The sequence below is a fragment of the Musca vetustissima genome, unplaced genomic scaffold (assembly GCF_032173495.1).
Source record: "Musca vetustissima isolate MV318-11 ecotype Yass unplaced genomic scaffold, APGP_CSIRO_Mvet_v1 utg1463, whole genome shotgun sequence".
Classification (NCBI taxonomy): Eukaryota; Metazoa; Arthropoda; class Insecta; order Diptera; family Muscidae; genus Musca; species Musca vetustissima.
Window position 1 is genome coordinate 698,026 of NW_026886420.1, and position 20,711 is coordinate 718,736.

The following is a 20,711-nucleotide window of genomic DNA, read 5'->3' on the forward strand; positions in this document are numbered from 1 at the left end:
ATAGAATCGAATGAAATCTAAACTGTAATCAAAATAGAAAATAAGTAGTTCCAGAGTGCAGCTATTGAACGCAAATATCAATTTGGAATGAAAATTTAAAGTATTTTAAGGCAAATAATTGTATGTCCGACTTCAAAAATGCAGTGCCACAATATCTACCTTTACTGAAAATCTGGGCATGGTTGTGGTCTATCATCAGTCATACCCAGAAATAATTGAAAGAAGAAGAAATTATTGAAAAGCACTGCCCAAATTTCTGTCTAATTTTTCAATATCCCACCACCGCCACCACAATGCATTCATCTGCTTAACATTTTCAATTAAATGCGCCTCTTGGTTTCTTCTCACACAAAAATAGATAGTTTACAACTACATCATCTTACCACTGGAGTTGTTGTTTGTTTCTAAACAAATAATTTATTTCAGTTTGTTTGTTTATTTAATGGCGTGGATGCGCTATTCCAATGCCACTCGACAAAAGTTTAAAACACAATCACAAATATCTCTGGCCTTTAGTTAATTGGAAGTCTAGTTGACAAAAAAAAAATAAACAATAACAACAGAAACATGTGATCAGAGACAGACTTTGAATAGGGTTGCCAGATGTATGCATATAAAATTTTCAGCGAAAAGCGCAGCCAACGGTTAATAAAAATTTATATATATATACATATATAATATTATTATTAGTAGTAAAAGCTCTGTTCCATAACTCAAAAGTCCAGTAAAAGAGAGTGAATTGAGAGAACAGATTTGGCAGTTGTGTTACTGAGTGTTTGCAAAGTCTTAAAAGGGAATTTTACCCAGTAAGAATTTCTTGTATCATCAGCTGATATTTAATCAGCTGTTTTGTTACGTTTTGTAAGCAAACAAAATTTTTTTTCTCAAGCAAATTGTTTTGTTAATTTTTATTATGATTTTGTATCATTATACATTAAAATGGATGAAGAAAACGCAAGTATTTGTAAACAACGTCAATTTCGGTTTGTTATCCATTTTTCTAATAAAATGCTGCTTTTTTTTTGTTTGCGCTAAATTGTTTGATGTTCTAATCAGCTGTGTAGATGCAATATTTTTACTTTTTGTAATTTTCTCTCTTGAGAACAAACAATTTTTTGGTTACTCTCTACAAATTCTTTCTTTGACATTTTTGACATTTATTTGTACCAACAGCTGGGCTCATGCAGCTACCTTATTAAATCTGACTTCGCATAAGCAGAATGCACGGTAACATCTAATCTGAAAAATTGATGTACGTTGCTCTTCGGAGTTGAATATATTTTAAAATTTCAACTCCAAACTACAACTGAGACCAAATCAGAGATTTGATCAAAATTTCGAAATAAAATTTAGTACATACATAATTGATTTCATGTGAAGTTTAAATACGTAACTTGCGCGTTGACGCGAAGTGTAAAAACGCGTAACGCAATCATTGTGTGGTGCTCAAAAGGGCGTATTTACACCGGACGTTTTTTATGATATCGCTGTATAATTTTCCAATCTTTTAAATATTTGAAATATAGATTATTATTTCCGCAAACCATGTTCGGAGTAAATTTACCCAAGGAAAAAGAGAGATTTTTTTCCATTTGGATATTTTCTTTTCTTTTTTATTTATCATTATCATGTTTTATTGGAAAATAGTTCCGTCGGTTCGTCTCACAGAATCATTCATTTGAAATATTTGTTGCCGCAACTAGCTTTGTTTAAAACTAAATTGATTGTTGGTATATTGGAGTGGTGGTGTGGTGCATTTATTATTTTTATTTTTGCTTTTTAATTAAAAACGTATGGTGATCCAAGTAAAGCTCAAATATTTGCCATTACGAGCCTCTTTAAATTGCAACTCCAAACTGTTGGTAATCGTTTCGAAAGAAAATAGCGCGAAACCTAGAAATTGGCCGATTGTCAATTGTACTACAGTTTATCGCAACACCCAACGTTAGTACCTCCTGAATATCCTGTATAGGCATAACAAGTATGTCCATCTTTGGAGATGATGGCGTTGATGATCTGCTCAATGGTAATGACCTCGATAACAATGAACAATTATTTGGCGACGATGAGGCGCAAGAAAACAACGAGAATGATGGTGAGACACCCGCATCAAGTGGAACAGCTGTAAAGGTGCAGCCGAAGAAGAGAAATGTTCTCAACCCAAGGCCTCGCCTTACAGAGGAAACACTACGTGGACCCAGAGGTCTACACACAATAGAGGAATACTTCAGCGACATTAAATTCAAAGGTAAAGGCTATGAAAAACAAGATTTAGATGAAATAATGAGACGGTTACAACACTGGGGCCATCGGATGTATCCCACTTATAAATTTGATGATGTCCTGGCCAATATTGAGCGTTTGGGCAAAAAGAAAACACTACAGGTACACATGTCCCGTTACCGGCTAGGCATGCTTGAAGCTACGAAGACGCATGGTAACATGAACGAAGCTGACGGCGATGGAGATGAGCTGGCGGCTGAAGCCGGTGCCGACGAGCCATTTGATGAATTTGATGCTTTATTGGATGAACAAATTGCCATTTCAAAAATTGCTCCACGCACTCCCGCGCCCAGCTCCTCAAAATATGCGGCGCACAATGCAAATAACACAGGGATGAGCACTTCTTCGTCGTTTAGCACACCGTCATTTTCAAGAGGAAATGCCGTGATGTCAACACCGTACTCCGGTATACATAACCTTAATGATACGAGTGATTTGGCCACACCACTGCCACAAAGTCAACCATCCACACCCGCAACCAAACAATTGACGGCAGAGCAAATGGCACGCATAGCGGAAAACAGACGTTTAGCCCAAGAGAGACTGGCGGCCAAAAAATTAGCGGCACAAAAGACCCAAGAGCTTAATGGAAACGACTGATGCTCACCATACCACCATTATATTGGGTTGGAATTAGTAGCATTGTTGTTTTCTAAATGGTTCTAAATGATTGGATGAGTAACAAAAAGAAAACTACTCGCATTTATTATACATTGAAAATAATTTATTTTATTTTTTAAAAAGTTAGATATTCATGGTAATAATAAATATACAAAAATAATGCTAATTACTACGATTTATATTTACATGATTCGAAGGGGGTGGTGGGTGATAATACAATTATTTCAGTTCGATCGAGTGTAGGATACACAACAATTTGATTTGAATATAGCTACGGATTATAAATAAATAAAAGACGACATACTAGGGGCATAAAAATAAATTTGGTCGGACGACAAGCTCCTGAAATTACAAAATTTCGATTGAAGTAATACAGTGGGAAAAATAGGCACACAATGGGATGACGGAATGCTATAATATACAATGTCACAAACTATAAGTACATAATTTTTTGGGAGACATCGTCGTTTACGATGTTGAAAATTTCAGGACAATTTGTGGTAGCAGTGCTAAGATATTTTTAGCTTGTTCTACAATACTAGGTACATAGGGTGTGGGTGACTTTTGCGATAAAATCTCTGAACTTTTGCTAGGCAGTGCTTGCTTCAGACCTGGATTACCCTCCTCATTTACAGTTTCATCTATAACTTGCAATAGACGCTTGTAAAGGAACGATTGGCGGAAAATGGGCTTGGAGAGACTTAAATGGTCATCTTTCAGAACATAAAAGTCACCATAGTTTATGCGAGCTGATTCCTCGGTCACAATGCGCAAGGGAAATTTGAAAGATGTCAGCATCGTGGGTTTCCCCTCGGCAATACTAACCACTTTGATGTTGCGGAAACAGGTGTGCAGGCAGTTCATAAATTGATCATGTAATTCTAGGAGACGTGGGGCATTCTCTTCCATTTCTTTTACCTCTATGGATGGAGATAGAATCATTTGCATGTGTTGCTTCCATTTGGCTATAGGAGAGCCTCTATGCGGTGTGCCAAGGAATACAATGCTGCTGGTGTTTTTGGCTAGTTGCTGCACCTGCGGATCTTTACTATCTTTGGCCTTCATAAGAATTAGTTTGGTTAGAATACCACCCATGGAATGACCAATCCATACAACCGGTCTATCTCTGCCTATATCGGACATGGAAATACGTTCCAAAAGCGAATTGGCTCGTGTTTCAATGTGACCTTGGCCCTTTTCGCAGGGACAATATTTTGTAAAGTTGGCAGACCACTCTGTAACCGCTGATGTGTAATCGATACCAATGATTCTGGTGTTTGGGTGATCTTCTGGCAACCACTCCATTGGCCAGCAATTGGTGTAGTCCTCTTCGTTATCCTGATTTATCCATTCGTTGCCGGATACACTAAACTCACCGGAACAATTTTCATTTGCAGCCAACGGCACATCTGGGTGTACAACTTCCCAATCTGCCTCTAATTCAGGTTCACTTTTCAGCGATTCGACCAATTCCAAAGTGGCTGCATCACTGATGGCAATCGGTTTGTTTGATGATTTTGTGTGGGCTTTTAATACCTTCTTTTTCTCTTCAGTTGGTTCTTTATCCTCCATCTGGGCGGCAGTTGACGCTTCATCGTTCTTTTTTCCATTTGCATTCTTTTTTAGATTCAAACGGCGTTGTTCGCCAACCAAGAAAACATCATCCGTTTCACTGGTGTAAAATGCATTCTTGCCGTATAGGCCCAATTCGGTGGGTTTGCGGTCCTTCTGACGCCACGTAATGAAAACTCCCCCCAAAAGTCCATGTATAAAAACGATATCGGCCTTTGGCTTGGTACGAGTTCTCAAACGTGGATGCAGTGGATATACATTGGGTGGATAAACTGTGTGATTGGGATCGTCATGGTCCAGATTTGCCATGGTCTTTGCAGAGATAACTTGTAGTCTAAGATCAGGGCATTGTTGCCATTCAGCCAATACTCCGATCCAACCACTAACAAAGAAATGCTCTACACTATCCTTTACTAAGGACATATTTGCCAAGACTTTACACAGGGTCGAAAGGGTTTCATTGTCGTCGGCAAATATTTTGGCCAATTCCATTAGGTGTACCAAACCGCCTTCCTTGATTATTTGTTCAGATACTTCAGGTTCTTTGGTGACATGATGTAAAAATGCAATAATTTCCTTAAGCAAATCGGTTTCATGGACATTGAATGACACCGGGTGATCTTGGGTGAAGAATTCGCAGACATCCTCCTGAAAAAAATATAGAAAGGAACATGGTTAAAAAAATGTCTATAGGTATATATATGTTTAGATTACAAAAGAAAATATTTTGAGTGAACTATTTGTTTTTCTTTAGATTGCTGTATGACAGTGTAAATAAAAAGACCAATGGTCTCATATCCACATTACCTCATATTCATTTTATTTTTGTTCGGGTAGTACAAAACGATTGCAATTGTCGTCAATATATATTGGTATATTATATTCGAGTGAGTGGCGTGAACAGAACACAATTTATCTTATCACACAAATATAGAAAATGAAATGGCAAAGATAAATTTAGCTTGGACTAACTTTTGTACTTACCACAGGATCTTGTTCCGGAAAATATTTCTTGAAGAAGTGTTTAACGCAGGATTTCGCCGAATTTAAACGTGACAGCAAATCGTGCAACTCGGATAATACTAATTTGGGATTTTTTATGCAACCTTTCATGTGGACCGGTACAAACCAACGTTTATCAGCACCTGATCGGGCCAATGACACAGCAGTCCGGGCATCACAGAGTTGGGCCAAGTGACGAAAATCCCAATCTTTTAAATGGTCGATGCTGGCCAATTGTCGGACGGCTTTCAAACGATCATGATGACTACCATTCTGGGCAATGTCCAATAAACGCCATGCAACGGAATGTTTCAAAGCCTTCCACCATTTACCAACGGGATTGACAATTACACTAATCCATTTCTTGTCGTCCTCCTCCTTTTGTTTCAATTTTCTCATCGATTCCCTATAGATGTGATATTTGATGTAGATATAGTCGGGTTCAGATTTTTTGTCACCATTGTTTCCGTTGCTGTTGTCGACGATTTTCGATAGGAACTTTTGAATTCTATGTTTTTCGTATAAAATAAGGCCACATCTGAAATAAAAGAGAAATAAAAATATGTAATAAATTGTACCACGGATTTTTCTTGTAAAAAACACGACGATAACAATAATGATCATGAACGCGCAAAAACATAATCATGTTGTTTACCAACAACTAAATCAAAACAACAACAGCAATAGTTTGTTATTGTTTATGAAAAAGCACGCCACTTTATCTAAAAATAACACGTCAGATCAAGTAGTACCGTGCGAGCGTATATAGATGCGCGTGTGTGTATATATACATTAATATGTACATATTTTTTTACATGTTGCAAATAAGAGGGCTACATAAAAACTTATAGAATTGAAAAAATATATTTCTAATTTATGATCATTTTTTTATTAAAATCTGCTAGACATGAATTCTAGTATGTAGTATTGAATTTAATTCATTTAATTACTACTTTCCATTTCATTTCAAAACAGATGGATTTTCATAAAACCCATTTAGCTTAGGTCGAAGTTTTATTATCAATCTAATCAAGTGTGGGCAAATTAAATTTCAGTGTGTCACACACATCGACAAACAATTCCGTCATAATCACCTCTTTTTTTCATTGGAAGTTTGTGTTTCTGTTTGTTTTGGCCTCGAGCTGGGCTAAAGTAACGGCAAGCGAAGTGTGTGAAAGGAAATATGATTTTTTGTCTATCTCTTTTTAACAAAATCGAATGTTTTGTTTTGATCACTAATATTCAAAACAATGAGTAATGGGCGGGCGCGGAAAGATATCATACGATATTTAAATTCTTAGTGAATAATAACAACACAACAGCAACAGAACAAATACAATTTAAGCAAAATCTATAATTCGTAAAGGGCTATTTTTACATGCCAAAAAAATGTTTACCGAATTCTAGTTGCTGTTGACGATAACAACTTGTTTTCGAAACTTATTTTACAATTTGAGAATTGTAAACAACAACAACAAGTTGACGTAATCTGATCAAAACAAAAAAACACACGGAAGTTATTCGGTCACAAATAAATATAAAAAATATTGTGTACTAGAACGATCACAGCAGAGATTGAGAGGCGAGCCCCCATAATTCACAAATTGCGTAGTATATATGCATACACACATACATATATGTGTCAACTATACAAATGCTGACATCCACACATGTTATTATTCACACTGAGTCATTGCAATGCAATTTTACAATGCAAATGCTAAAAAAATTCTGTTTGATTTTTTCTGAAAAATATGAGCCGAAATTTGCTTGCTACTCATGAAAATTATTTCAATATGTCGTTACTGAATTCGAAATCTTGTAAGAATTAATTAATTTCTTATGAAAATACTTACGTTGTTATTATGCCAACACCGCCAAGAGTTTTACGATAACGTAAATTGTTCATCGAACACAGAAAATTTTTCGTCACACTAAAGGAATTTGATGACAATCAAAATAGTCTCTTTTCACTTATTTTTCTCCTCTTTTCCTTTGTTAAGAACTCACAAATTGAATAAAATTGAAATCGTCTACAGGTATTTGTAAAAGTTTTGTTCTTTTGCCTGTTGGGGTGACAGACGACTATTGAATTTATATTGTTCACTTTCTCTTTATGTCTTTCGTGTACTGCTATTATTATAATGTCGAAGAAGTCAATTTTTTATTTTTACTTCGTCGTTTTCTGTTTTATTTTTCTTTTCACTGAACTTATCGCTTGTATTGTTAATTGTTGAATGATTTACTTGCGCGACTTTATCGCATTCATTGGTTCCGTTCGCGTCGTTTCACATTTATTTGCCGATACGAAGTCGTTGTCGTGTTGTTTACGTTCACTTCGTTGTTGTTTACATCGATTTGTTTTGATTGAAGCTTTTGGGTAAGGGACAGAAAGCAACGAAAATAATAAAAATAATAAACAACTATAGTTGGGGATATGGGCGGGTATTTTATCTTTCGATTTGTGACGTCATATGTTGTTTATAATTTGTGGATCAAAATAAAACGTCAAACACAAGTCTGACGCCGTTTAAAGAGTGCTATGGCGGTAATGTTCGATTTACGAACGCCGTTTCTTTGTTTTTTAATTGTAATTGTGGTGGCCAGGGCTGCTTTTCCACAGGCAGATTTTTATTTGGCAAATTTTTTGTTTTCTCTTTTGAAATTTTCGCTTGCTTTTCCATTAGCCAATTTTTCTTTGCCAAATTTGCGAATCAAAATACAAAAGAAAGAAAATAAAAGTCAAAAGTATTGGCATTATAAAGATTTTTTTAATATTTTATTTATTTTTTATATATTTTATTATATAAATTGCAAAAATTAAAAATTAAATTTCACTTGCACAAATTAAAGCAACAGGTTTGTAAACAAAAGCCGGCTGTGTGTCAGTAAAGCGAATAGGTTCAAAAGGAAATTCAACAAAATTGTTTTCAACGAACAGAGCAAAGCAGAATTTGCGTGTACGGCAAATTCTGAACAGGCAAATTTTTGTTTTTCTTCCTCGCACCCCTCTCGCCTACAAACTCAGTATTTGCCAAATAAAAATTTGCCTGTGGAAAAGCAGACTTAGTAAAGCTGTCAAAAATAATAATAAAATAATGATATGTGTATAAAACGGAAATTTTTATTTAGTTATAAATATTTTTACGAATATTAATTACGAAAGTGCCAAATTTTGGCCCTAAGCGAATAATCTTGGGATCTTTATATAAGGAACATTGCAAAGAAGTAGACATATGCCGACTACTAGGAACAGTAAATTACATTCACTTTTGGAGGCAAATTTTTGTAAAATTATAAAAATAAAAACGTGGGTTTCTTTATATTGGGGACACTAAGAAGAATAGAACCCAAAATATCAAATTACTGCCAGTTCGGTTGCAAAACGTGTCCAGGAACCAAAAATACCAACATTTAGTAATTTCAAATCCTGAAAATTCCTTTTCTAAATATTTTTCAATTTCAATTTTCACTGAAAATTCATAAAATTTATTAATCATAAAACGAATCAACGTTTTAAAAATATAGATGACAAAGATGACATATTATAGAAATTGATGGCAAATAGAGGACATCAATTTTAGGCAGGCAGTTAAAATAGATGATTGTCCTCTAAAAGAAGAGGACGTATGGTCACCTTACAAAAAGGCTAAGCTTAAATTAAAAAGCATTTACTCCGAGTTTACACATGCAGCTTTTTTAGTCAACTCTGCTGTTGCTCTTTACGATTCTCTTCTGTAATTCTTTCTTTTTCTCACTTTTTTTTGGTTCTTTTTCCTAAGAACTTAGCAGAGTTGGTTAGGAAAGTTGCATGTGTAAACGCCGAGATAAGCAGAACAACTGAATTCAAATATTGTACACAAATATTTTTGATATGAAACGAGTATTTTTTTATCCAGTATATGGTTTCAATAGAAAATACTAATCTGCTCGTACATTTCTTGTCAAGAGATATTTTTGAAATCAAAATCCTATTTGGAAACCTTTGGAAAAAAATCAACTATAGTTGTGTTCCAGAACAATTATATAGTATTATTTTGTACAATTTTGTTGGAAACAAGAAAATCAAAAGTTATAGCCATGGAAAATTACTACAAGGTAAAATATTGCCTTATCGACTGATTTTTTTTTATTTTGTATTTCGCAATTTTGTTATTTTTTCAGTCATTCTCTTTTGACACCTCCTATTCTTAGCATGTGGAACGTTTTTAAATTAGATTAGATTTTTAATTAGATCGACAAAGGTGGTTTGACACAATAATTTCAGTTTTGGAAATGTCTGACAAGGAGGATGTGGTGGTGACACCACATAAAGAGAAACGAGAAGAATGTATAGCCACCGAGGAATATGCTGTGATTTCGGATAGTATTTTATCATCACCTGAACTGCCAACATTTCATAAAAGAAAACATGACATATTCAGGCGCCTGCAAGTTGTTGTTTCCGAATGCAGGGCAAACTTTAGTGGGCGTAAAGAATTGGCTACAGAGGATAATTATTGTGTGGCCAATTTATGCGATCATTTGGAAATCGCATTTCAATACGGTCTGAAACAACAACAGCAGGAACAACAACTTCCCAATCTAGTTGCTTCGGCGGCGGCAAATCTCTTTCAAAATATGCAAGAAATTGTAACGGGCACATCAAAGGGAATTGCAAAATCTTCCAATGTTTCGATGACATCGACAAATCCATGTTTTTGGGACTTTTGCAAAAAATTTCTTACAACACATGAACGTGAGAGATTTGAGCAATTAAAGCAAACCTGGACCAAGTGGGGTAAGGGTCGTGCATTTATACGTGCTTCCCTTAATGAACATTCCCTTCACAGATATATACTTACTTGGCTTTCGGACAGAGGGGTGCTACATAGCCACTACAGTCACTGGGCTCTACTGACCGATGAAACAATAGCATCAGCCTTGGCAGATCTCATAAAATCATTGGATCAAGTACTTTTTGCCTTGGCGGTTGATAAAACGGAGCTTAATGCGGCCGTGAAGACGTTTCAACCAATCCAGGAGGTTGTGGTAAAAGACGAGCCTGTTATTTATGCTCCCACACCCATAAAGATAGAATCAAAGACTAAAGGAAAGTATGCCGTTGTCGAGAGACCTATTAAAACATCTAGCTCCACAGAGGACCTTTTGCAACAGATTCAACTTGATTCAACTACAGTTAAAGCGGAACGCCAAGAAAATGATTATGTCATGGCTACAGCTAGAGCATCAGAGGACCTTTTGCAACAAATCCAACGTGATCCTACTTCAATTACAGTTAAAGCGGAACGCCAAGATAATTATTATGCCTTGACTACAGCGATTGAGCTTGGGCAGGCCGAGTCGTATGTAGCAACAAAAACAAGTCCAGAATTTAATAAATCAATGCCCAGTGAGAATGATAATTATAATTTCGATACAGAATGTGAATCTTCCGATAATGATGTACCGACAGAATTGAAATTACTAAAGAAAACATTTTTGGAATTTAGCTCATCGTTGCCTTCAAGCGATAAGGAGGAAATACACAACATACATAAGAGCGATATAAGAGATAGTTTAACAATATTACCCGAACTCCATTCACCATTGCCAAGTATCGATGTTGACCACACAAATGATATATCCGTGGAACAACAATTAGAATCCCTAAGGGAAACATTTAAAGAATTCACCACAACGTTACCTAGCAATGGTCCAATGGAGATAAAAAGTAGTCAAACTTATTGCACCGGTTGCGATACATCAACAAGCCAACAACAATATATCTGCAATAATCCGGCTCATACCCGGCTGGAAGACCAACTAAAAGAGGCCAATGACAAATGTTTAAGTTTAGAGACGAAGGTGGCTGAATTGACTTTGGAAAATATTCAATTGATGATGCGTCTCAAGAAATACATGCAAGAGTCCAATGTGAGGGCATCTCCAGCTATTGCAACAAAACCATTATAGAACAATATTAGATAGTATACAACTGTTGTTGAAACATATCCATTTTAAGCCTAGTAGAAATTTTAATATTTACCAATCGAAGTAAATGTTAATTGTGTAAAAAGACATACTAAATTTAAGCATAAACCTAATGATATTATTTATTTATTTTTGAAGTAATGTAAAATTAGTTATGTCTGGGACCAATTTAATATAAGTGTTTAATTGTAAAATGGTAAATCTTGGGAATAGATAATAATAAATATTCAATATAACAAATATAAAATTGACTTTTAGTTTCGAAAACTATTTTTTTGCTGGGGTAATGTCAACATTTTCTTTACCAAACGAATTGTGTCCTAATTGAATAACCCTCTTCGTTGATGATCACAATTATCATCTTGGTGATTGAGTTTTCTTTCTTCAAGCATTGCTGAAACAAATTACCGCTAATTATTCAGCCATACGAGTAATTGTAGTTGTTGTTTTTTATGACAATATAACATTTGCTACAGACATACCAAGAAATTAACATCTAAAAAAATATTGATTATAGCCTAAGACATTATTAATTGAATTAATGAATCATAACATGGTCTCCATAATAAAGAATACGGAAGATTTTGAAAAGAAATTGGCAAATGCCGGAGAAAAATTAGTTATACTCGATTTCTATGCCACCTGGTGTGGCCCATGCAAGGAAATGGATCCCCATATTCGCAAGCTGACACAAAAGTACAAAGACCAGGCCATGGTTCTGAAAATCAATGTGGACAAATTCAACGAAATCAGTGACTATTATAAAGTGAAGAGTATGCCCACATTTGTTTTTATTAAAAATAAGAAACGTTTATCGAGTTTTGCCGGCGCTGATGATATGCTGCTGCAACAGAGAGTGGAACAATATGTAAAGTAACAAGGCGCCATTTTTTTATTTCGCTAAAAAAAATTTTTGTAAGCCCTCAAGTTCTCATAAAAAAATCCGCAGGGGCAATACGTTTTATGAATTATGTTGTTTTTGTGTTTTTTTCTGTCATGTCTTTTTGATGTATTTTTTTGTAATCGGCGTTTTTGTATTGTTAAAGTATTTTTTTTTTTTTAATAAATAATTTAATGTTAATGAAATAAAATAGTGGAAGTGGATTTTTTTCTCAATCTATGTTGACGAGATTGCTTATGAGATATGTATTAGATCACGCTTTGATCCCATACAGTAACATAGGAGGGAGAGTATATCTACTATTAAAAAATATGACTACCATTTTGTCGCAAAATATAAGCAGACTAGAATTTCGTTGGCTAAGGCATCCTCTGTGGAAGCCACGGTTTTGGGGCCATCAAAATTTTTAGACATTGCGGTTTTGTTCGGTATTGCTTGTGTTGATGTGACGGGCATGTCGAGACATTTCTTTGTGTTGCCCATTTCCGAAAGCCACTGTTAAAGACGGAAGTCACTGCCGATTTGGAACCATCACCTAAAATACCGCTATCTTTGGACGAATCGATGGACAAGTGCCGGTAATCACAAGAACCACCAAAATCTGTAGATTCGATTGGTTCTTCCAGATAATCGGGGCATAAAAACTCTCCATCCCGTTTTGAATACGATGTCGACGAGGTTTCAAAGCCAGAATCAGAATAGGTTGTACCGGACTGTAGAATTCAGTCGTTCGATAATATCTACCCTAAATATACAAACTTATTAATATTTATTTTTCAATATAATAAATAGATAAAAATTGTTTTATTGATTTTAATTATTGATATATAGTTTATTAAATATAATTTGGCATCGTCATTGAACAAACACCTCAAATTATTTGAATTTATTTCTGCTCATACCCAAAACCAAATATCATAATAAAACCCATGTAAAATAGTTGAGTTGTGGATATATTTTGTTTTATTGAAAAAAGGAAAAAATATAAGTATTCATAAGTTTTAATAAAACGAAATGAATAAAAAAACATCAATTTTAGAGGAAAACCAAAATAACCCAAAACAAATTACGAGGATAAGTATAAATTTTGTAAAAAGCACAGCAAATGCCGATTTGAAAAAATTTAATTTTTTTCATATGTACACAAAAGAAATCGGTATGTATATGTATATTGTTCAAATGAATTATTAAATTTGTTTATATATAGAGTAAAATTAAGTTTATATAAAGGGCGATTTAATTACTTATATACTTATAAAGGGGACACATTTCTTTTTTTATTAGAAAAGTATGCAAAGGACGTGAATAATGCTGAAATATGCTGATCGATTGGTGTATACACCGCATATGTCATACATAACATAGATCGCGCTTAGCTTTGTGAAATGGGTGGCTATCCGCCATTAGATGTCCTTACATAATTGGAATTAGAAAAATAAATGTGTCTATATGTATATGCTTATACGTATGTGTTCTGTTCTGTTGTTTTTATTAACATAACGATTTTATTATTCTCATTTATTTTTGCTTGTTTTTGTGTTTTGTTTTCTTTTTTATTAATATTTATATTCTCAGAAAGCTTAAGTATTAATTGTTCTTATTTCTATTTTTAAATAAGTTAGAAACTAGTTTCTAAATTCTAAATATTTTTAATATATATATCTTACTTTGTTTGTATGTGCGCGGGTCATTTTTTTTTTATATATTATAATATATTATTTATAGCTTTTGCAATGCTACCTCTGTAGCATTGTTGTATAATTACTAAACAATATTTAACCATTGTAAAAAGAGAAAAAAGCAAAAAAAGATTCTTATGGGAGAAAATAAATGAAAACTGCGTGCATTTCTGGTTTGGAAAACAGAAACAAAATAATAAATGCTCTTTTTCGAAGAATTGTTTAACTCGATGATCAGCAGCTGGGACATTTAAGTCTCCTTATAGCAGTAGCTAAATTACAACGGAAGATCAAGTACTATCAACATATTCAAAAGGGATTTATATTGATAAATACCAGACGTGTGTGTGTGTAAACTGTAACAAAACAAAAAAAGAAACTCTGCAAAAGAGATTTCATCAAATACAATTCTCCAATATCAAAGATTTACCGAAATGCAGAAATAAATCCTATGAATATTTTTTTACAACTACATTAACAATAAGAAATGAAAATTTTACTATAAATGAGAACTTATTGGTGGTTGTTGTGATTAAATGTATTTACAAATTGCGAAGAAGGGCCTGTAGATAGGGGCGACAAAGATGTATTGGCCGAATCACGTCTTTTCTTGTGTGGCGGTGGACTGTGTGTGCTAACTGTTGCCGATGAAGTTGATGTTGATGCATTATCGGCTTCTTCCTTGTAATAGGAGGAGTTATCCGACGGATGATCCAACGAATGCCTCTTTTTCGGTTGCTGTTGTTCCGGCGACGAAGTTGAACAGCTTGTTGTTGGTGTGGAATTTGTGGTAATGACATTTGTGAAGGTATTTGTTTCATGTTCTGTCGGGACTGTTTTAATTGACGCAGATGATGGTGTAGCGGCATTTGCAGTTTCATCTTCCTCTTCGATATTGACTGAATGTTTTTCTGTATCAATCTTTGTGGTATTATCGCAAACCTCATCATCATCGTCTTCGTCGTCATCATCATCATCGTCTTCTTCAGAGTCTGAACACCACGAAACCTGAGCGCCGGGGAATACATAAGATGCCGAAAGGTCATGTGCATAATAAGTACCCTTGTACAGGCGTTCACCAGCACTTTGGCGTTTTTGCTTCCTGCGAATACTCTGCTTGCTGTCTTGGCAATCCTCCTCTGTATTCGCCACGGTTTTGGGGCCATCAAAATTGTTAGGCATTGTGGGTTTGTTCGGTATTGCTTGTGTTGATGTGGCGGGCATGTCGAGGCATTTCTTTGTGTCACCCGTTTCCGAAAAACTACTGTTAAAGACGGGAGTCACTGCCGAATTGGAACCATCGCCCACAATACCGCTATCTTTGGACGAATCGATGGACAAGTGCCGGTAATCACAAGAACCACCAAAATCTGTGGATTCCATTGGTTCCTCTATATATTCGGGGCATAAAAACTCTCCATCCCGTTTTGAAGACGATGTCGACGAGGTTTCAAAGCCAGAATCGGAATAGGTTGTACCGGACTGTAGATTTAAGTCGTTCGACTGGTTAGACTTTACAGAGATACTATCTGTTGACGGATGTGAAGTACCTTTCGTCACACCACTTTCACAAGCTCGTTCATCTTCGCCTAGAGTCATTAGTTCCTTAGATTCGTGTAGAATTTGATCATCGAAACAAATCTCCTTCCAATCATCACCCAAACGGTGGCAAATTTGATTAATAATCACATCACCATCTCCCAAAAGTTCCACATCAAATTCCAAATGATGCAATTGTTCGCGGTTTATCAAGATTTGTGGTACATTGTTCGGTATTGAGCTAGGAATTAATGCGACCGGTCGCACTTTAAGTGATGAACCCATAACAATTAGCAAGTCACACTTGTCCTTATCGCTGGCCATTACAGTGTGGAATTCCTCTGGTAGTCCTGAAAATGAAAATAGGAAATGTGATATCACCACGCCCTGAATAGCCCTGGTGTCGACTATTAACTTACCTTCTCCAAAGAATACAATATCGGGTTTCATTATACCATTTTCCACTAGTTGTCGTAGTTCTAGTTCCGATACCGGCTGCGACGCATCCACACTCTGCTCCACATTGGGCTGACAACGCGGGCATACAGGTATGCGCTGGGCAAAGATATCCGCCCGTATACTTTCTGCGTCACATTTGTATTTACACTTGGTACACGATGCTGTCGAAAAGGAACCATGGCACTCAATGACATTTTTTATGCCGGCCACTTGTTCCAGGGTGTCAATATTTTGGGTATAGTTCCTTAATAATTTTTGCTTTTGTTCCAACATCTTTATAAACCGATGGCAAGGTGACGGCTTAAACTGGCCGGGATATATTTCGCGGGCAAATTTGAAAAACGGTCTCGGATCGCGAGAGAAGTAATTGATATCAAACATTGCCTGCGGATCGGGTAGGTTCGGAAAGTCTTTGGCCAGACGTGAGTATATACCATCCGATGATCTAAAATCGGGTATGCCGCATGACACTGAAACGCCGGCTCCAGTAAGGACAATGATATTCTTAGATTTCTGCAACAGGTCGATAACGTCATTGAAAGTGTTGACGTACGACAGTTTCTTACGCCTTGGTGGTTCGGCCATCATACTGGCCAATATGCGCCACAATGTCATATCGGTCAACTCGGGACTTATACGTTGGGCGGATGTAGGCAAAAACTTCGACAATATTTCGCGAGGATTTGCACCCGAATGTATTTGCTTCTGCACCCAGTTCAGCGGCCGGCTGATTGGTTTCCATTCCTTTCCGGACATATCTGATAGACCACTTAAGTCGGAATAGTCTGAGTCTGATGAGGAGTCATCTGAATCTTCATCGTCCTCATCACCATCTGCATCGTCTTCGTCATTATTGATACTACAGCTTTTGGCACTCACCTCCACGCCGGCCTGTGACGATTCCTGTGACAGTTGCGAGTTGTCAATGTCATCTGTGGTGTGGCTGGAACCGCCGTGAATTATATCTTCTACTGTCAGCTCTCCTCCGGTGCACTCTTCCGAATCGTGTGCCTCCTCGTCGACACTGACCGGTGGTGTATCTGCGATTGAAGAGGCAACTATTTGTAAATCTTCTGTGGTTAGCGTTGGCGGCAATGTTATTGTTTGTATTTCATTCATTGCGTTTGTTTTGATCTGCTCTTCGCTGGTCGCCGCCGAAATTAGTGTAGACGATGACATTGTTGTTGTGCTTAAAATATTGGCGCCAAAATTAAAATTTTGTGTTTTTACATCGACATGCTCGAATACGGACTCCTCCGTGAAGTTGATTTGATGAATATCGCCGATATCCTTCAGACGTTCTGTGGGCAATCGTGCCTGTTCATAGTTGTCCATCATTTTCTAGCGCCTCAGTCTCGAAACTACCAGTAGCAGCACCACCACCAAATCCTTGCTAGCCAAATACGAAAACACGAGTACAATCTTTTATCTCTTTCACACCTTGTTGCTATCTCGCTCCGTCTCTCGGTGCTAAATGGACTTTTTACTTTTTTTATTGCTTTTGACTCAATTTTCGTTGGTACATACACAATAATTTTTCGTCGCTAGTTCGTACGCCGTCGATGATTCATCAAAAATTATAAAACTCCAACAAAAAAAATGTCCAATGTTTTTTTTTTATTTTTAATTGATCAATGTTACAATATTTATTTGCGTAATATTTTTATACAATTTATTCTATTTTATTTCGGATATTTTACTTTTTTCTCATCTATTCTCTTCAATACACAGCAATAAGATGGCGACGAGTCCGTCATTCACCAACTGTCTGTATGGAGAATGAAAGTACTCGAACAAGAAAAGTATTTGGTAGGCAGATATTCGGTGGATAACACAAGCGACTTGGCAATGCTATTGCTATCTCTTTTTCTCCTTTTCGTGTATAGCTGCCACATAAACGATTTTTAATATTGGATGCGCATTTACTATTCGGAATTATGTTTTTATTCTTCAATTTTTTATACCGAGTTTTAAAGTTAAACAAAAAATGCTGATTTAGAAAAGTAAATTTATTTTTTTATTTTTATTTATTTAACAGTTTATGCGATTTTTCTATGCTGGAACTAGTTTCCGTTGCTAATTAATTACTTGCTGTGGCAGTTTAGATGATTGTATAACAGACAGTGTTGCCAATATGTAAAATAAATTTCTAGGCAAAAAAATCTACTAACATTGAGGGAGATCAAATAAAATCTGTATATATGTCTATATTTCCAAATAAAATAATAATATAAAATAATAGTTGTCTTGTTTCTTAAAAAAATGAGGAAAAAATTTAAAGTCGTATTGGTCTGAAGGTTCCCCCAGTTTTTTTCAAAGCAAAAATCTAATTGTTTGAAGAGAGTTGTTTTTGAAGATTTGTTGTTGCATATGCCGTTATTTTTTGTAGAAGTTGTTGTCTTCTTTCAACATTGTTTTTATATAATGTTTAAAGTAGTTAAAAAAACTAAGCAAATTTTATTTTATACCTAATGTGTATGCTTTACAAAAATATATGTCTTATTAATGACTGCAAACTAATTATTAAGAGTTTTTTATATCAACTGCTCGACATTTCGAACAGTCTTTTCAAAAAAAGACATTTAAGGTAAATTTTTTTTTGGTGTAGTTATAAGACATAACCTTCCTCAGTTTTTAAATATCATAAATTGTCCATGTTTACTGAGGATCTGTCGAAAATTATAAGGTCTGCAGTTATCTGACGGAAGTAGACTTACCATGCAGATTTGTTTTTCTTATTCCTTAAGGGCTAAGCAGAATGCTCACGTTGAGCCATCCGTTGCGTTATGTGTTATCGAAAATACAACAACCGCAAGGAAACGATAACACAAACGCTCGATGTTGATGTGCGCTGCGCTACGGAGTTAAATATATTTTAACTTTTTGCATGCGTTAACGCGATAACAAAAAACGCTCAACGCGAACATTCTGTTTAGCCCTTCACAGTGTGGCTGCTCGAAACTCAACTTGTAAAGGTCATATCAAAATCAGTGACACATCATATCAAAATCAGTTATTCAAACAAGGGCTTAACACCGATCAATATTGACAAAGTAGCGGACTTTTATTTATCCGACGATTTTGTTGAAAAATGTGTTTCAAATAACAGCGCAGTAATATCCCAACTTGTTTGTTGTGCCATGGATTTGGTTTTTAACATGATGTAATGATATAACCATGGTACAATAAAACAAGGTAGGAAAACTCGACTTAAATAACATAATAATAACTATGTGGGTAGTGGCTTATTCTGTCAAATATAAAAAATCTGCACAACGAGTGCTTGTGTTTATTTACAAATTTTGCAACACAACTAAAAACACGTAAAATGAATAAAAAGTTATAATTAAAAGAAGAAAATCTTGTTGTGGCTTTCTATGCAAAAGTCGTTAAAAAATGTGTGACTGTATTTGTTATTTTTTTAAATAATAAAAGGCCCGTACCTAGATTCTCCTCTAATTGTGTGTCAATTGAAAACGGCGAAAATTTTCTTAATTAAGTTAATAATGTTTACATTTATAGAAAAGCAAATTTTTCAATGACTGTAATTCTATTTTCAAAAACAGAAATCCAAAATACGCATTGTCAATGTTTAAAGTTTTCAACTTTATATTTTTATACGCAATGCAATGCCATACGTTTGAAAAAAATGTAGAAAACGAATATTATTACCTATACAGTAGTTTTACATTTTTAGGGCGATGCAATTTGGCATTCTTTCTACCAATTTTTGTGCAATTTCATTTGAAATATTCTTCCAATTACATCAGATTCGATGCCAATGTTAGTCTCAATCATTAGGGGCTGATTGGTTCTGTCCACCTGTCTTTTTACGATTGGCTCCAAATTATCCTTCGGATTGAGACTTTCTGCTGGCCACTGTGTTATTTGGAAATTTTGTTCACCAAGATATTCTGTCACGATTTTGGACGTGTGCCTTTAATCACCGTCCTGCTCATAATTACTTCTCCTACAGGTTCTTATATACCAAGTCTGGTTGATATGACTATACAATGATTTCAATATACTTCTTTCATTATTATATTGTCAATTTTTTGCATCGGTCCAAGACATACGTTATCAGTCGACCACTCTTCAACTTTTGGGCTCGTTGACATTTTTTTAACCTGATTTTGCATTTTTTTTCCCATAATACAGGTTTTTAGGTTTTTTTTACTGCTGCTATAGCCAATGTCGGGAAGGGCTCTTCACGCCATTCACCGAATAACAGGGTTGAGGAGTACTAACGAAGCATATTTTGGTATTAAAACTCATCAATTCACTTTTCCCGTGGGTCCACACAACTTAGAAGCGGTGTACAAACTTTATTTAAATTTTAGGTTTGGGGACAACGGAACATCGTGTTTGTACCCATATAGCCACTAATTAGGACAATTTAAGTCTCTTTGCCATTTCCATGGTAGAACAGCTTCTTTCACTCTAGACCCGCATGACCTCTTTAGTGGTTATTAAACGTTTTCCATGATTTATGAGTCTAAGTTAATTATTAAATGTGTATTCAAAAATTTCCACAATTTTTTTAGTAAACAGGACTTAATGATTTTTCATTTTATTAGAAAAGGGTTGCCTTCATAAAATTCTCAAATGAGACTACCTTCTGTAATTATGCCATGATGTTGAACGTAATGTATAAACATCAAATAAACATGATCAAATTTTTG

The 20,711-nt window shown here is 35.4% G+C and overlaps 5 protein-coding genes across 5 annotated transcripts in view; 2 read left to right on the forward strand and 3 right to left on the reverse strand.

Annotated features, from left to right (window-relative positions):
* Nucleotides 1-20,711, reverse strand: part of LOC133333925 (etoposide-induced protein 2.4 homolog) — a 67,924-nt gene that overhangs the window by 39,516 nt on the left and 7,697 nt on the right. The gene's annotated exons all lie outside the window — the stretch shown is intronic.
* LOC133333931 (protein TIPIN homolog) lies at nt 940-2,883 on the forward strand. Its single transcript, XM_061542245.1, has 2 exons — nt 940-958; nt 1,973-2,883. Exons 1-2 carry the CDS (start codon nt 940-942, stop codon nt 2,881-2,883), a joined length of 930 nt encoding a protein of 309 aa, XP_061398229.1.
* Nucleotides 3,373-7,426, reverse strand: LOC133333882 (protein SERAC1). Its single transcript, XM_061542191.1, has 3 exons — nt 7,335-7,426; nt 5,461-6,016; nt 3,373-5,124 (listed from the first exon to the last, which is right to left on the reverse strand). The coding sequence occupies exons 1-3, from the start codon at nt 7,385-7,387 to the stop codon at nt 3,373-3,375; spliced, it is 2,361 nt and encodes a 786-aa protein (XP_061398175.1). The 5' UTR covers nt 7,388-7,426.
* Nucleotides 12,005-12,328, forward strand: LOC133333933 (thioredoxin-1). The gene has a single exon (XM_061542246.1). It carries the CDS (start codon nt 12,005-12,007, stop codon nt 12,326-12,328), a length of 324 nt encoding a protein of 107 aa, XP_061398230.1.
* On the reverse strand, nt 14,545-17,390 carry LOC133333934 (NAD-dependent histone deacetylase sirtuin-1). The gene is made up of 2 exons (XM_061542247.1): nt 15,990-17,390; nt 14,545-15,920 (listed from the first exon to the last, which is right to left on the reverse strand). The coding sequence occupies exons 1-2, from the start codon at nt 17,365-17,367 to the stop codon at nt 14,545-14,547; spliced, it is 2,754 nt and encodes a 917-aa protein (XP_061398231.1). The 5' UTR covers nt 17,368-17,390.

Bases quoted from the DNA above. Each gene is read 5' to 3' on its own strand.
- LOC133333882 (XM_061542191.1), bottom strand. From the start codon at position 7,387: ATGAACAATTTACGTTATCGTAAAACTCTTGGCGGTGTTGGCATAATA. The intron at 6,017-7,334 runs GTAAGTATTTTC...CTTTTATTTCAG, and splicing joins GGTGTTGGCATAATAACAAC to ATGTGGCCTTATTTTATACG. The intron at 5,125-5,460 runs GTAAGTACAAAA...TATTTTTTTCAG, and splicing joins TTCCGGAACAAGATCCTGTG to GAGGATGTCTGCGAATTCTT.
- LOC133333933 (XM_061542246.1), top strand. From the start codon at position 12,005: ATGGTCTCCATAATAAAGAATACGGAAGATTTTGAAAAGAAATTGGCA.
- LOC133333934 (XM_061542247.1), bottom strand. From the start codon at position 17,367: ATGATGGACAACTATGAACAGGCACGATTGCCCACAGAACGTCTGAAG. The intron at 15,921-15,989 runs GTAAGTTAATAG...TTTCATTTTCAG, and splicing joins TATTGTATTCTTTGGAGAAG to GACTACCAGAGGAATTCCAC.